This window comes from Pelmatolapia mariae, linkage group LG5 (assembly GCF_036321145.2).
Source record: "Pelmatolapia mariae isolate MD_Pm_ZW linkage group LG5, Pm_UMD_F_2, whole genome shotgun sequence".
NCBI lineage: Eukaryota > Metazoa > Chordata > Actinopteri > Cichliformes > Cichlidae > Pelmatolapia > Pelmatolapia mariae.
Genome location: NC_086231.1, coordinates 22,667,154 through 22,683,145, shown reverse-complemented (window position 1 = coordinate 22,683,145; position 15,992 = coordinate 22,667,154). Strand labels below are relative to the sequence as shown.

At 44.3% G+C, this 15,992-nt stretch overlaps 2 protein-coding genes across 3 annotated transcripts in view; one reads left to right on the top strand and one right to left on the bottom strand.

Annotated features, from left to right (window-relative positions):
- Nucleotides 1-15,992, top strand: part of LOC134627840 (low-density lipoprotein receptor-related protein 1-like) — a 95,414-nt gene that overhangs the window by 64,079 nt on the left and 15,343 nt on the right. For both annotated transcript variants that reach the window (XM_063474256.1, XM_063474255.1), the window contains exons 25-47: nt 820-1,024; nt 1,174-1,338; nt 1,427-1,671; nt 2,206-2,337; nt 3,172-3,399; nt 3,917-4,091; nt 5,622-5,716; nt 5,827-5,976; nt 6,142-6,282; nt 6,518-6,643; nt 6,761-6,892; nt 7,010-7,144; nt 7,408-7,537; nt 7,652-7,778; nt 7,867-8,018; nt 8,167-8,291; nt 9,360-9,734; nt 13,440-13,629; nt 13,732-13,936; nt 14,088-14,280; nt 14,850-14,975; nt 15,575-15,703; nt 15,798-15,917. In XM_063474256.1, the coding sequence (XP_063330326.1) occupies nt 820-1,024; nt 1,174-1,338; nt 1,427-1,671; nt 2,206-2,337; nt 3,172-3,399; nt 3,917-4,091; nt 5,622-5,716; nt 5,827-5,976; nt 6,142-6,282; nt 6,518-6,643; nt 6,761-6,892; nt 7,010-7,144; nt 7,408-7,537; nt 7,652-7,778; nt 7,867-8,018; nt 8,167-8,291; nt 9,360-9,734; nt 13,440-13,629; nt 13,732-13,936; nt 14,088-14,280; nt 14,850-14,975; nt 15,575-15,703; nt 15,798-15,917 (3,801 nt within the window). The remainder of the gene's footprint in view (nt 1-819; nt 1,025-1,173; nt 1,339-1,426; nt 1,672-2,205; nt 2,338-3,171; nt 3,400-3,916; nt 4,092-5,621; nt 5,717-5,826; nt 5,977-6,141; nt 6,283-6,517; nt 6,644-6,760; nt 6,893-7,009; nt 7,145-7,407; nt 7,538-7,651; nt 7,779-7,866; nt 8,019-8,166; nt 8,292-9,359; nt 9,735-13,439; nt 13,630-13,731; nt 13,937-14,087; nt 14,281-14,849; nt 14,976-15,574; nt 15,704-15,797; nt 15,918-15,992) is intronic.
- On the bottom strand, nt 9,750-11,445 carry LOC134627842 (delta-type opioid receptor). Its single transcript, XM_063474257.1, has one exon. The coding sequence runs from the start codon at nt 11,409-11,411 to the stop codon at nt 10,377-10,379; it is 1,035 nt and encodes a 344-aa protein (XP_063330327.1). The 5' UTR covers nt 11,412-11,445; the 3' UTR covers nt 9,750-10,376.

Sequence of the window (15,992 nt, the reverse complement as noted above, 5' to 3'; positions counted from 1 at the left end):
AATTGTAGTGCATTGATTAGGTTTTCTAGGATTTTATTGATTTGAAAAGAACACATTGGAATGCAGGGCCCCTTTTCTGTGCTTAAAAGCAGAATAGACTGTAGAGTGTGTACAGCTATGCTGCTGGAGCTGTGGCTTCTAGGTAAAAGAACATCAGATACTTCATCACATAAGGTCAGACTGGTCAATCAAGACCTGCTGCATCAGGCAAGCAAGGCGTCATCATGGCTGCAGCAGCAATAATGAGGAAATTATGTGCACAAGTCTCCACTTATATTGTGCATCTTACTGTATGTTTATTTGCTTGTTGTGTGTCATGTTTACTTACACAGTCCATAGGCTACATGCAGCAGTATGTGTATGCTTTCATTGTGGCAGAGAGGATAATGACTCGTGTAATTAGACCCTGATTAGGAGCCCAACGGAAAATGAAAGGGTTAGAAAGGGGCTGGAAAATGTGTCTCTTTGCTCCTGGAAGACACCACACATTTGAGACCTTTTCTGCAATTGTAGCATCACCACCCATGCTGAACAATACTACTGTATTTACCATTTGATTAAAGAAAATCGCAGAGTTAACTTCTTATCCAAATAGCTCCATTGCATTTACATAATTTGTCAAACTAAAACTGGATTAGCAGTTAAGATTAGAAATGTAGTCATCAGCAAATCCCAGCCTTCGCAGCCTTTAATGCTACATGTTGAGATACTGTGTGAATTTAAAAAATGTAAGCACCCCAGAGGAGTGTTTATTTTATTGAGTAGTGAGATGAAATATGATGTTTGAACATATGCCCTGATTTTTTTCTCTTCTTGTAGCTTTAACCAGCTTTGATGTGGTAATCCAGTACGGGCTGGCGACACCAGAGGGTCTGGCAGTCGACTGGATAGCGGGAAACATTTACTGGGTGGAAAGCAACCTGGATCAGATAGAAGTGGCCAAGTTGGATGGAACCATGAGGACCACGCTACTGGCGGGGGAGGTGGAGCACCCCCGAGCTATTGCTCTTGACCCCCGGGATGGGTAACAGCTGTTTATTCCGCCTCCTCCTCATATCAAGGAGAACACGTTAACATCACATTACAATCGCTCTAATTGTTTTTGCAGTAACTACGGAGCTTTTTCAGTTATAAACCTTGCTGACTGGTTCACTTCGTGTTACGGTTTTTTAGGATTCTCTTCTGGACAGACTGGGATGCCAGTTTGCCAAGGATTGAAGCTGCATCCATGAGTGGAGAAGGCAGGAAGACTATCCATAAGGAAACGGGCAATGGAGGCTGGCCAAATGGACTCACTGTGGATTATTTAGAGCGTCGCATCCTGTGGATTGATGCCAGGTTGTACAGAGGGGAAAAACATGAAAATACTTGCACATAAATGTTCAGTAATACTCAGAAACATAGCTAAAAGTTGTGTTTTATGCAGGTCTGATGCCATCTATTCAGCCAAGTATGATGGTTCTGGACTAATTGAGGTTCTGAGGGGCCACGAGTATCTGTCGCATCCGTTTGCCGTCACCATGTACGGTGGAGAAGTTTACTGGACAGACTGGAGGACCAACACGTTGGCCAAGGCAAACAAGTGGACCGGGAGCAACGTCACAGTGGTGCAGAGAACCAATACGCAACCCTTTGACCTTCAAGTGTACCATCCATCCAGACAACCACAGGGTAGGAAACAGACACACACTCACATACGCGCCACCATTATAATCAATGGAAAGATTACAATCTGAAATTATCTACAAGTTTCTGCCTTCAAAGTTATTAATTGTACATTTTGAGTTACTGACAGTTATAAACTGAATCACCCCACAAGAAAGTTTGTGTAAGTCAAGACCACTACAGTCAGTATTTCCATCTGCAGTCATTTATAGTTTGCCGTTCTGAGACCTCTCTGACCTCCATCTGCTTATAATGAAAGCCTAAGGCACGTGACAAGACCGACAACACAGAAGAGAGAAGGCATCGATAAAACTGGCAGAACAGTAATTAGACAGGAACACCATGCAAGGGGGAGCTGATTTTGGGAGGGGGGCTGCAAAGTGGCTTGCAGAATCAGCGGGGAAAAGAAGTTGTACACTATGAGGAATTTTCTTGACCATTAGGAAGTATAATTACATTAGATTTTAACCACACATTAAAACATTTCATTGACCTTCATACTTTTAAAATAAAACCTTTTCTGTGCTCATGTCTCCGTAGCTCCTAATCCGTGTGCAGCTAAAGACGGCAAAGAGCCCTGCTCTCACCTGTGCCTCATCAACTTCAATCAGACGTTCTCCTGTGCTTGTCCTCACCTCATGAAGCTGGGCCCTGACAAACGCACGTGTTACGGTAAGGCTGAGCTCACGAACACAAATGCAACCACTGTGGAAAACAGACTCTTTGATTCTTCCTGAGCCTCCACGCAGTCCTGTTCTTGTCTTGTTTTAGCTTGAATGTTACTGTCTAATCCCTGTCCTTGCAGAATTGTTTATTTATAATTCATTTTATTTTTCTCTTGGAGAAAAAGAGAGAGGATTAAACAGACTTTTTTTTTTTTTTTTTTTTTTTTTTACTTTGAGGTCTTTTTGCTGTGACAGCTTTGGAGCGTATTGAGGTGTCTGTCTGTAAAATAGTGAAAGCTGGCCTGTTTATTCAATGTGTGAGTTTAGTATTCAAGGCAGCACTTTCTATTATCTTCGGCAGTAATGGAATGGAGAGCCCCATTCTGTCTGATGCAGGCATCAGACACATCCCCCAGCTTCCACCACTGGCTCTGGGATGGCCAATACAGCCCGGCGCTGTCATTACTCTGCCCTCTCCGGCTCTCTTTCCCTCCTTTGCTGTCTATCATTTAAGCCGCACACAGTTAAATGGTACTTGACTGTTGAGACCAGTGCAATTGCAATGTATCTTCACTGATTGAATTCGCTCGCTCTACTCTGGCTGTGCTATTGAGTTAGCCAGCCAGACACAATCATTAGTCAAAAGATGCAATTGGATCAACTGTTTGTTCAAGTGGCAGGAATAATGCGTGGATGTACTGATCCATGCTGTAACCATCTATCCGCAGCTCTGACTCATGCATTAGTGTGTACTCATGCATTTGACTGGAAGCTACATTTAACTCCCGATTACTCACATTGAATACTAAGGGTCCACGTCAACATCTTGTGTCTCCCACAGAGTCTCGCCAGTTCTTGCTGTATGCTCGGCAGATCGAGATCAGAGGAGTAGACATCGACAACCCGTATTACAACTATATCATTTCCTTCACTGTGCCGGATATCGATAACGTGACTGTGGTGGACTATGATGCTCTGGAGCAGCGTATCTACTGGTCAGATGTCCGTACTCAGACCATCAAGAGGGCGTTCATCAATGGCACTGGAGTTGAAACTGTGGTTTCTGCTGGTATGATGGAGGCAACACGACACATTACAGAACATAATTAAAAGGCTCATTATTTAGTGCCTTACTTTAAGAAAAAAAATATAGCAGGGTAATTTTATCAGACTGCACCAAGATTTTTGTCCAGTAGTTAAAAATTAATGCTTCTCTCACTTCTAGATTCCTAGTATGCAGATGCTGTTATGTACAAGGCTCTACACAACAAAACTCATTAGCTTGGGGAATGGCGATCTTTTGCCTAAAATAATAACCTGAGTGGGCACGTTTTGGTCGATGATCTATGCCAGCTAACTCTGTCTTTAAAAAAAAAAACAAGTTAGCTGGAAACAATAAAAGATACAGGTGATAAAATGTGTCATCAGTTGTCCTGTTAGCCAACAAATGCAGTGTCCATAGGTTAGAAAACATCTATTTGAAATCACTAGGAAATTTGGGATGCCTTCCAGTACTGTACAGTAGTATAAAAAAGGGTTTACGTTGTTTTAATAAGATTTTGTTCATGTTCTTCATCTTTCATCAGATTTGCCCAATACTCATGGTCTGGCTGTCGACTGGGTGTCCAGGAACCTGTTCTGGACCAGTTATGATGCCAACAAGAAGCAAATTAATGTTGCCAGACTGGACGGCTCCTTCAAAAATGCTGTCATCCAGGGCTTAGACAAACCCCACTGTCTAGTGCTCCATCCAGTACTGGGGTTGGTCTCGCACACAAATGCACACACACACTCATACTATAAAGCTGTCATGTGTCGCCACACTGAACCTTTCAGAAATTGCTCACAGACACCCTCCTGGCTTCACCTATAACTTGCAACAGATACAAGCAGAAGTCCGCACAAAGACACACACAAACAATCATACAAAGTCTGTCTGGCAGGTTCCCCTCTGTGTGCGCTCACAGTAATTCGGTTCCTGACCTCAGAGTGTTTTGTCACTCAGGAAGTGGTTCCAATCCTTCTCCCCTCATGTCGCCTCTCTCCTCTCTCTGTCTTTTTTTTCTGTTTCTGTTTCAAAAGTTTCTGTGCTCAGAGTATAAATAATTTACAGCAAGTGTCTCTGTTGCTTTGTGTTACTTTTTCTGTTTCTCATCACTTTCTTCTCTGTGTTTATCTTACATCCTGTCTGTTCCTATCTTGCCTTGCAAAAGTCTATTTTTTTTTTTTTTTGCCAGCTCCAAACATGAACTTGGCCTCAGTCTTTTCTCAGTCCATCAGAGAATAAAAAGTCCATCTGTATTCATATACTCAGTTTTGATCTGCCGGAATATGTGGGCTTTTGTGTGTTTGAGGTCAATGAAGAAAAGATATTTTCTTAAGACAAGTCTCTGCCTCTGTGTGCATTATTTCCACTGTACTCCTTCCTCTCTGTGAAAGGCTTTAGCCTTCTTAAGAGGAGGAATGTTTCCGATCTGAGCATTGTTGGCGTGAGAGAAAATGAGAAGCAGATGTGAGATCTGTGAGCTCTCCCCTTTTTCTGGCACACAAACACGCTGACCCCACCAAAGGTGGGTGGGGTCAGAGAAAATTGAGGCGGGGCAAAGAGTTGGGATGGATATGTGTGTGCGTGTGTACACAAACATGACAATATAGGGGTTTATATGCTTCAGAGGCTTTATTTAAGGATAGTTAACAAACAAAGGAAGGGCGTGGTGGCTCTGGCTGGATTTAACAGAAAGTGAATGAACATAGAAAATGTGCAGTCCAAACAAAGTGGCACACACACGTATATACATGTTACCCTCTATACTCTTCATATGTGCATTTCCTCATGACAGTTTGAGAAGCAGTCATTTATGTGAGTGCATCTGGTGTGGGAGATTAAAGCTGTCAGAGGTCGATCGGGACATTAATTAACTGCTGAACTAAATGCACTGAAATATAGTTTCTTATTTGTCAGGTTTTTGCCAGCTTTATTTCTGCCTCACTCATCGTCATTACAGTCTGTTGATGCGATTTTGGCTTTGAAATGAAAACAGCAGATTGCGTTTTAGAAAAGTCCAAATAAGCTCACGTGCAGTTCGGTGTTGCTCACAGACCAGATGCTCTTATTTCTTATTGATAATATTACTGTTGTTCATGCTTTGTGTACCTATAGGCTTTATGGTTTTCGGTGGCGTACTAACACGGTTGGTTCAACAAGTTTAATAGTGATGTAGTAAAATTTCTCTCTCTCTCTTCCTGTTGTGTATCATATCTTTGTGGATTCTCTGTGCGCGCCTCCATCAGGAAGCTGTACTGGACTGATGGGGACAACATCAGCATGGCCAACACAGATGGCACCAACCGCAGCGTCCTCTTCACCAACCAGAAAGGCCCTGTTGGTGAGTTAGCGCCTCTTTTCTGTGACTGTATAAGCGACAGCACCCCCTAGTGACAGGGCAGATGATTACAACTCAGAGCTGTCTTTTTTCTTTTTCTTTTTTTTTTCCAGGCCTCTCCATTGACTTTAAAGCTGAGCGGCTTTACTGGATCAGCTCGGGAAACAGCACCATCAACCGCTGTAAACTGGACGGCTCTGGACTTGAGGTGCTTGAAGGGGCCAAGGGCAAGCTGACCAAGGCTACTGCTCTGGCCATCATGGGTAGGTATCCAGAGTGCATTAAAACTGCAATATTCATCTTGTGAGATAGTACTCTTATCTGGCTGTGTTGCATTGAAAATTGCTCCGGTTAACATGGTTCTTGTAGTGTGAGATCAGGTTTTAATGGAGAACGCTGATCATCCTCATGTGCGCTGTGTCCTGTAGGAGACAAGTTGTGGTGGGCGGACCAGGGAACTGACCAGATAGGAACCTGTGACAAGAAGGACGGTGGAAACTGGAAAGTCCTGAGGAACAGCACTTCTCCCATGATGCACATGAAAATTTATGATGAAACTGTGCAGAAAGGTGCAGAGTTTGGTGCTGCAAGCCAATTTTCCGTGGTTTTTTTTTCAGTCTTTTTTGCTTTCTGAAATTGCTCTGCAAAAAAAATAAGAAGAAGATATGAACTTGTTTCATTTAAGATCTGCTGTGCAGACTGCATGTAGCCCAGAGCTTATGTCTGTATCTAAAGCACATCTATTTATGCCTCTGTTACTAGTCTTTGATTTGTTTTATTTGCTCTTTGCTTTTGTGTTTCCAGGCACCAATCTTTGCAGTAATAACAACGGAGACTGTTCCCAGCTGTGTCTCCCCACCTCCCCGACCACCAGATCCTGCATGTGCACTGCAGGATACAGCCTGCGCAGAGGGCAGCAGTCTTGTGAGGGTACGATGCTCCCATACCCATGTCATGTGCCTGATTTTAGACAATGCTGGATATATAAAGTGATGAATATGAAGTGATGCCACGCTCAAAAATGAATATTTTATTTGTTTGCTGTAGGTGTCGGCTCTTTCTTGCTGTACTCGGTGCACGAGGGCATACGGGGTATTCCCTTGGACCCATCAGATAAGTCTGATGCCCTTGTACCAGTGTCGGGCACCTCCCTAGCAGTGGGAATAGATTTTCATGCTGGTAAGAAATTCTCTAGTTCTGCATATTTCGTGTAGCTGAATTCACTGCTCCATAAAATATTTGTTAAAGCTACTAGCTTCCTTTTTTAGTCCAACTCTGTTTTACTTGTTCCCACAGACAATGACACTATCTACTGGGTAGACATGGGCCTGAGCACCATCAGCCGGGCCAAGAGAGACCAAACCTGGAGAGAGGACGTGGTCACTAATGGCATCGGCAGGGTAGAGGGCATCGCTGTGGACTGGATTGCTGGTGAGAGAAACTGCGTCCCGGCCCATGCGTACTAAATTTAAATAATGACAGTTATACATACTGATAAAGAGTGTTTCGCTTTTCCTCTCTGCACATTTATCATGCTTGCACATACTGCCTGTCACTGTTAAAAGCAACAGTGTGGACCTGTTGCACTAAGTGAGAAAACAGAAAGTAGATGCAAAAACAGAGAGAAAAAAGTGTTATTTCTAGGTCAATGCGGTTTAAAAATTAGGACCTTGTTTCTCCTTCATCCTCCACAGGAAACATCTATTGGACAGATCAAGGCTTCGATGTGATTGAGGTGGCCAGGCTGAATGGTTCCTTCCGCTATGTGGTGATCTCGCAGGGCTTGGACAAACCTCGTGCCATCACTGTCCATCCTGAGAAAGGGTGAGAACGAAGGACTGTGCCAGGTTCCTACTTTAGCTTCTCCTTCTGTGATTTATCTCAGTATTGATTACTGCGGTATTTGGTTTGCTGTCTTTTGTGCGTTGGTGCGAGCAGCTACCTGTTCTGGACTGAGTGGGGCCAGTATCCCCGCATTGAACGCTCTCGCCTGGATGGATCTGAGCGAGCCATCCTCGTCAATGTCAGTATCAGCTGGCCCAATGGCATCTCCATCGACTATGAGGTACACCGCAACAGATCATTTTTTACATTTATATCGCTGACTTGCAGCACAGAGAGTGGGCCTAACATTACTTAATGTGGGAATGTAGGATGGTATGCTGTACTGGTGCGATGCCAGGACTGATAAGATTGAGCGCATCAACCTGGAGACTGGAGAAAACAGGGAAGTGGTGTTGGGCAACAACAACATGGACATGTTCTCTGTGTCTGTGTTTGAGAGCTACATCTATTGGAGTGACAGGTCAGATACACCATTCCTACTCAGTCTTAGCCTTATTTTTGCGAATGGTATTCACCCACAGTCCTAATGTTTATTTATAAATATATATATTTATATCAGCAAACTTCAGCTTGTGTTTAATGCTGATAATCTGTCTGGTGTCAACCAGGACGCATGCTAATGGCTCCATAAAGAGAGGCAGCAAGGACAATGCCACAGACTCTGTGTCACTGAGGACTGGCATTGGGGTGCAGCTCAAAGACATCAAGGTTTTCAACAGGGCCAGGCAGAAAGGTAAGCAAAGTGTGCTTTAAAGGTGACCTGTTACGCTCATTTCCAGCTCCCTATTTTTATTCTGGCACTTCCTGGAATAGCTTTGCATGAATCGCATTTCAAAACACTCCTTATTTACTCTTTAAAGGTTTTTATGGAGCACCTCAGTTTATCATATCTTTGAAACTTGTTATTTTAGCTCCTGTATCCTTAAGCTTCTTCTTTCTAAAACCCAGATTTTCCTATGACTGGCTGTCCTTGCAAACAGGACGCAGTGCTTGGAAATTCAAGCTTAGCTGACGTCATCTAAGCCCTGAAGTGGAAAAACAAAGTTATAGATGAAGCATGTAGCGCTGTGTGGACCCTGAGCTTATCACTTTAGAACACATATGCATCATTATTATTTAATATACAGCAGTGGAGAGTAAATTTTCCCTGGTAAGTTTTAATTTCCTAAATTAAAAATGTGCAATAATGAATACATCGACATTAAATCTGAACAGAAAGGTGAACAAAATCATGTTTTTGTTTCTTAAAATTTCAAAACTTCTAGATTAATGTGCAAAAGTGGTTTTTGCAACAATGCAAATACATAAATACTTACAAATCCATAAGGTTTACACTAAAGCGTTGATCAGTCACAGTCCACGCAGTGTTATCACCACAAAAAAATCCCCAGCATCACTAAAGGGGCAAATTTCACTGACGGATTGGCCAGGCATCCCTGGGCATGTATGAGTGCGCTGAGCATGGGTTTCCCGTGATAGCTGAGAAGCTTGTTGGAACAAAGACCTGGGGTAAAATAGCGCACTGCTTACTTGGAGTTTACACATCAGAAACTGTTTGATAAACTACATTTTTTTGTGACATACTTTTGAGAGCTATCTGCAGACAGCAAAGCTAAGATAACAAATACAGGAAATGCTGGAAAGTCTGTTCTTGATGACATCATTGCTTGGCTGCGCTGCATCGTCTACCTTCAAATGCCGCTACATATATTTTATAAAATTAGTAAAAGTATAATAAGAGTCAGGTGAAAATATATTATAATTCAAATGTATATTTAATTGCATTTTGTTCTCTTTACAGGAACAAATGTGTGCAAGGAAAACAATGGTGGATGTCAGCAGCTTTGCCTTTACCGTGGCAAAGGACAGCGTACGTGTGCCTGCGCCCACGGCATGCTGGCTGAAGATGGCCGCAGCTGCCGCGACTATGATGGCTACCTTCTCTACTCGGAGCGCACCATACTGAAGAGCGTTCACCTGTCCGACGAAAACAACCTTAATGCCCCCATAAAACCATTCGAGGACCCCGAGCACATGAAAAACGTCATCGCACTCACTTTTGATTACAGAGGAGGAGGAGGCAAAGGAGCTAACCGTATCTTCTTCAGTGATATTCATTTTGGCAACATCCAGCAGATCAGTGATGACGGGTCTGACCGCAAGACTGTAGTAGAGAGTGAGTTTTCCCGATAATGCCTTAATGCTTTGTGCTCTGTCCAAGTAACTAACATGACATGGTGATCTGGCCTAAACCTCCCACCCCATCCAAGGTTTATGGCTCCTGTCATTTGTCCAGTCATAAGACTCCCTGATAAGAAATCTTCCTGGAGAAGAAATCTGCTGGCTTTTTCCCAAAATACTCATATTTATTCTGTAGATGTAGCCAAAGTAGAAACAAAGGAAAAGCATTTTGAGAACAGAGTGAGAAGCAATACAATCAGGCTGAGAGACAGATAGACTTTCATTCAACTTATCTCAGCACAACAGAACACGGGTGCACCGTTAATGTTTTACTTTAATCTCTTTTACAAGGAATGCGTGATATTCCTGCTGTGCATGTAAAGCAACAAATCCCAGAGCAAAGTTCCTGCTCAATTCAAGAGCAACTGTTGTTCAAAGCAATGATGCTGACTGTTGCTATGAGAGCTCTTGAGTTGACTTTGTTCATGAAGGCAACGCTGACGTCCAGTTTATCTGTAGTCTTTGATCAAGTTTTTTAGCTTGTATTTTTTTTGTCGATCCCAGTTGCCAGCAGTTCCTCGCTGTGCGCGAATAAAATAGTCACGTTATGTCAAGTTAGTTACTCGTAGTAATACTGTCAGGCAGCAGCCATAGCCACATCCCCGCTGTCTCTTTGTCCTTCCCTCTTGAACAGCCTCAGTAGGTCTTGCCTGAACTTTTCAGACATCAGCACATAGAGAATAGGGTTCATCACTGTAGAGGAGGTTGCCATAAAGCGTGCAAACACAGCAAAGGGGCCATAACGTGGTGAGGCTCCAGTGGCTCCTGTGCCTTTATCCGCCAGTAAGGCCAGCGTCATGCCGTAGGACGGCAGCCAGCACAGGGTGAAAGCCAGCACCAGCATAGCCGACGTTTGGGTCACTTTGCTTTGGTAACGCTCCACCTGGGGGGCTCTTCCAGTGTGCCGACTCCTCCATAGAAACATGTAGATGCTGCCATATGCCACTGCTATGGTAACTAGCGGTAGAAAGAAGGCCACAAAGAAATGAGACAGTCCATAGATCAACTGGTCACGGTGGGTCTGGAAAGCAAAGCATGCAAGCCCGTCAAGGGCTTTTTGTGGGGTTCCTACAGAGCGAAAGACTAGCTGTGGAACAGCAAGGCAGCAGGCTGGGACCCAGACCAGTATGGCAGCTATAGAGATTCGGCGAGTAGAGAGAAGGGAATATGCTCTGGCAGGCTTCACTACAGTCAGATAGCGACACACAGCCAGTGTGGCCAGAGTAAAGATGCTGGTTGAAGAGCAGGCTGATCCCAGGAAGCCCAGCAGACGACACATGAAGTCACCAAACGGCCAGTGCTGCATGGCTATAGCAGCCGTGTGGAAGGGAAGCATGGAGAGCAAAAGCAGGTCTGAAATGCTCAGGGCGAGAAGCAGGATGTCTGTCCCCATACCCATCACAGAGTTTTGGGGAGACTGTCCTAAACGTCCCACGCCTCTCCTCCATCGCTTACATAAGATTACTATCACTATGGTGTGTCCGCTAACTCCCAGCACCAGAATTAGTGAATCTAGTATTGGGACTAGAACCTGTTCCACATTGTCCAGTCCAGGGTCACTGCTACTGTTACCCAGCAGATCCTCTGAGCTTGTAGAGTTCAGCAGCAGCATTGTGTCTTCACAGTTTGTTGGGTCAGTTTGTTGAATCCGGTCATAAAACTTCTGATCATAAATGTAGGAATGATTAAGGACATTGCAGTAGCAGTGTTCTCAGAAATGACAACACACAGATTTACAGTTCAAAGTTTAACATGAATCACCTCAGACTGAATCATGTTAAATACATAAACACATATGACATCCATTCATGTGACTGTGCTGACTGTATAAAAACTGACAAAGTGTATGGTTAAAGCTGCTTCCTCTTGATCTGTTCCACCTCTTATTGGCTTGGTATTGTAGAGGGGAACAAAGTGAGATCAGGCCCCTCCACTGAAGTCAAGACACACCTGATTTCTGAGCTGCTTGTCATTCTTCTGGTTGAACTCCTGTTAAGGGCAAGCGGGTGTTGAGAGGTGAATGCTGTAGATTGTGTGAGTTCAGAGCAGGCAGCTACTCCACATGGCATTCGCCTTCCACAGTCAGTATTCCTCATATATCCAGGAAAGGGACTTCCAGAGAAAAACGCAACAGTGGAAAGGATACGTAGATAGTTTGACAGGAAGACAGGATGAAACCAAGTAAGCGGTAGGTGAACTCTGGACTGATTATGATAGAGCAGGACATGGATGGGCTGTCCAACTCTCTGTGGGAGGGCCTAATGAGGCCCAACATATTTTGTTTCCCATGCTCTATTTAGTTTCTTCCCATTTTGTGGAAAGGCCTGTGCATTGTCTCAACGTGCATTTGCAGCACAGCCTGCACAAAAACCTGCGCTGATACAAAAAATAAACATAGAGCGACACAGTGAGACAGTGTTTGCCTTCAGAATCGGGGTAATTATTGACTCCCAGCCTGATGGCAAACACTACACTGCTATCTTACCTACTGTAGATAAACGGCCATAAAATCACTGTCAGTATAACCACGTGAGCTCAAGACCTGTATATTCAGCTTGCCTGTATTGGCACAAGCAGCGCGTGAAAATGTACAGAATCTTTGGTAGCCCTAGATCAACAGTAATGTGATTTGAGCAGACAGTGGTGGCAGTTTGTGATTTAAAATTCATTAACACCGCTAAAGAAAGAGGAAATGGGGGTGAATGGATTTCACGCCGCTCTCTATCGATTGTTAGGGTGTTGATTTATGAGTGCGAGAAGCGGGGGAGAGTTGCTTTGCGTGTTGCAATGCTCCGCTTGATTTTCAGTCGCTTTGCTTCTCTCAGAGTCTCATAGCGTGTGCTGGACGCGCAATGATTCACGTCTGTGGTGGCGCACTGGAGATATTGAGGTGTAGTGTGAACTGTCCCACCTGGTGGTAAACCTCACCGTTGCTTTGGCCTGACATCTGATGGGATGAGATCATATCCAGTCCTAAGAAAAGGCTGCTTTAATCATTAGACCTGCACTGTTCCATTGCAGCAGCTGCAGTAACAAGTAGGTGACTATTACTTAGTATTTGGAACGGTCTCTGACTCCATGAAGCACAAGTTACAGTATTTGTTTGTGTGTGCGGTGTGTGTATTCTCAATACCGGTGCAGCTGTTCTCCATCTGATGTTGCAGAACTTTGTGTTCCTCCATCTTGGCTGACTCTTGTCTGTCCTCTGGCCTCCTTTCAGCCATGAAGCTCCCAACTTCTTATTCATTTCAAGGCTGGGAAAGCAGAAAAAAATGACCTCTTGCTTCTCATCTGTTGATGAGGCAGTCCAGTGGAAAGTAATATGCTAGCTGGTAACCGTTATTGTGACCTTTATCCTCCACTATTTGCTGGATAAAAGCCTTGAATCACACAGTGTTCTTAGTCATTAATACTAAGCTGTCATGCCCAGAGCCCTGACTCCGGGTTGCCATACAGCAGTCTGCCAGCTCTGAGCTGCTGCCAAACGGTCTACACTTGGCCTTTTAACATAACCCCGTAGTTGACGTGCTTCTCTTTCTTCTCCCTTTTTCCTCTTCTGTCTACTCCGTCCCCCACCTCTGGTCGTTGCCTTCTCTTACTGTCTGTATGCTCTTCTCTCGATTCCTTCATGCTTTTTCAGATGTGGGCTCGGTGGAGGGGTTGGCATACCATAGAGCCTGGGATATGTTGTACTGGACGAGCTACACTACCTCGACTATCACCCGCCACACTGTGGACCAGAGCCGCTGGGGTGCCGTTGACCGGCATACAGTGGTCACCATGTCAGGAGACGACCACCCGAGGGCCTTCGTTCTCGACGAGTGTCAGAGGTAAGATTCAGTTGTTCATTTCGCCGATTTGCAGGCCATTCTGCTCACGCCAGTTCATTACACCTGTTTGTATCACTGATTATTATGTTTTTTTTTCTACAGCCTGATGTTTTGGACCAACTGGAACGAGCAGTCTCCCAGTATCATGCGCGCCACTCTGACTGGCTCCAACGTCCTTGTGATCATTGGCACGGACATCCGAACCCCCAACGGCCTGGCCATAGACCACCGTGCTGAAAAGCTTTATTTTTCCGACGCCACACTGGACAAGATTGAACGCTGCGAGTATGATGGCAGTAGGCGCTATGTGAGTGACAAAATTCACTAAAAATATTTCTAATGCTGCATGGCTGTGCAATGTGACTGTTTAAATAGCAACCATCAGCTTTTTACTCTATCACTGGTTTGTTAGAAAAAGACTGGGGTTCTCATGACTGTGGTTTTGCTTCCCCCTGCAGGTCGTGCTGAAGAATGAGCCGGTCCATCCATTTGGCCTGGCGGTGTATGGAGACTACATCTTTTGGACCGACTGGGTGAGGAGGGCTGTGCTCCGGGCTGAGAAATACACCGGGGCAGATATGAAGGTCCTGCGTGCTGATATTCCTCAACAGCCGATGGGTATTGTGGCAGTGGCCAATGACACTAACAGCTGTAAGTCTTTACACCAAATGAGGAAATTCAATGTAAAATTTGGGGAATTTTTCATCACAGTCCTCTGTCGTAAGACTACGACTGCTGGACTGTTTCATGTAAATGTGTGAAGCAAATGGATCTTACATAAAGCCTGTAAACCATACATTGGTTGAGCCTGAGTCGGTAAAACATTCAACATCTTTTTCACATTTATGATAAGTGGAGGAATCCTGAATTTTTCTCCTATTTTTTATTCCTCTCTGCATTTATCATTGTTTGTATCTTTTTATTTCAATCAAGTCAAGCATTTTTCCACTCTACCGTATCTTTTCCCTCGAGTTCCCTTATTCAGTAAACAGTTTTGCACCAATACCCGCAGCACCGATGCAAGCTGAGAGCCCGCTGTAACAGCCGCAAATCCTATTTAGATAGAGTCACATTGTGCATTCAGCTGAGGCAGAGCCATTGCCGGGTTCACCCAGGTGTTTCTGTCTGCTCGTGATGTGTGTTCGCCTGTGTGTCAGGAGATTGGATGCGAGATCAGAAATTCTCAGGTTTGTGTGCTAACTGTCCTCCTGTTTGCACAGGTGAATTCTCCATGTGTCGTGTTAACAACGGGGGATGTCAGGACCTGTGTTTGCTGACCTCTGAGGGAAGGGTCAACTGCAGCTGTCGGGGCGACAGGAAGCTATTCGAAGACAACACTTGCATAGGTAATTCAAGAATGGGACACGCTTATATGGAGGAAATGTTTATAAACAGGAAACAAAGCGAGGACGATTTCAAAATTCCGACAAATTTTTTTTAATAGCTCCATAAGTAAACAGAAACACTAAATCAGATCAGTGTGCCTTTAAAACACAACAACCTCGAGATAAATTTGTACACTGATTTTTCAAGGTACCTAGCAAACAGGTTGTTCCAATCTTCTTGAAGGACTCATCACACTTCTTCCGTGGATTTAGGCTGTCTTCATCTAATCTTGATAACTGAAGAGAAGGGGGCTGGTCGGGGACTGTCTTTGGTAGAACTTGTTATTGTTTTTGCTGAAGATGGATATTAAAAACTCTTGGCTGAGTGTTTGAGGCCGCACACTGCAGAATGAGCTGAGACTGAGCAGCATTACTGTAGATGTGTCCCAGATGGTACTGTTGCGTGGTGATGCTGGTGATGATGAGCAGACATTCTTCTCGGGCAGAACTTGATGTGATAAAGTAACAAGCAAAGACAGATATCAGCTCTGTGCCTGCTCTGATTGTCTTGGGTTAGGCAACTCTTCCTAAGTCCCTATTTCTCTCTTTTTGCCTGTCAGCCCTCAACACTACATGTAACAGCATTGATGAGTTTGAGTGTGGAAATGGAGACTGCGTTAACTACACCCTGACTTGTGATGGCATGGCTCACTGCAAGGACAAGTCTGATGAGAAGCAGTCATACTGCGGTGAGTGGAACCTTTTTTTGCGTGTCAAAACACTATCAGCCGTGTTTTTTCTTGTTGGATTTTGTAGTTAGAATCCATCCTGTCTGGTTTTCAGCCAACCGCATCTGCAAGAAGGGCTACAGACGCTGTGTGAATGGCCGCTGTGTGGGTCACAGCTCCTGGTGCAATGGGCAGGATGACTGTGGAGACAACTCAGATGAGCTCTTCTGTAACAGTGAGTCTGTTTTTCCAATTAATCAAACATTTTTGCATTCGCATTTCTTAAAATATTGCTCTCACTAACCGCCGC

Excerpts from the sequence above, each read along its gene's own strand:
- LOC134627842 (XM_063474257.1), bottom strand. The coding sequence starts at position 11,411 with ATGCTGCTGCTGAACTCTACAAGCTCAGAGGATCTGCTGGGTAACAGT.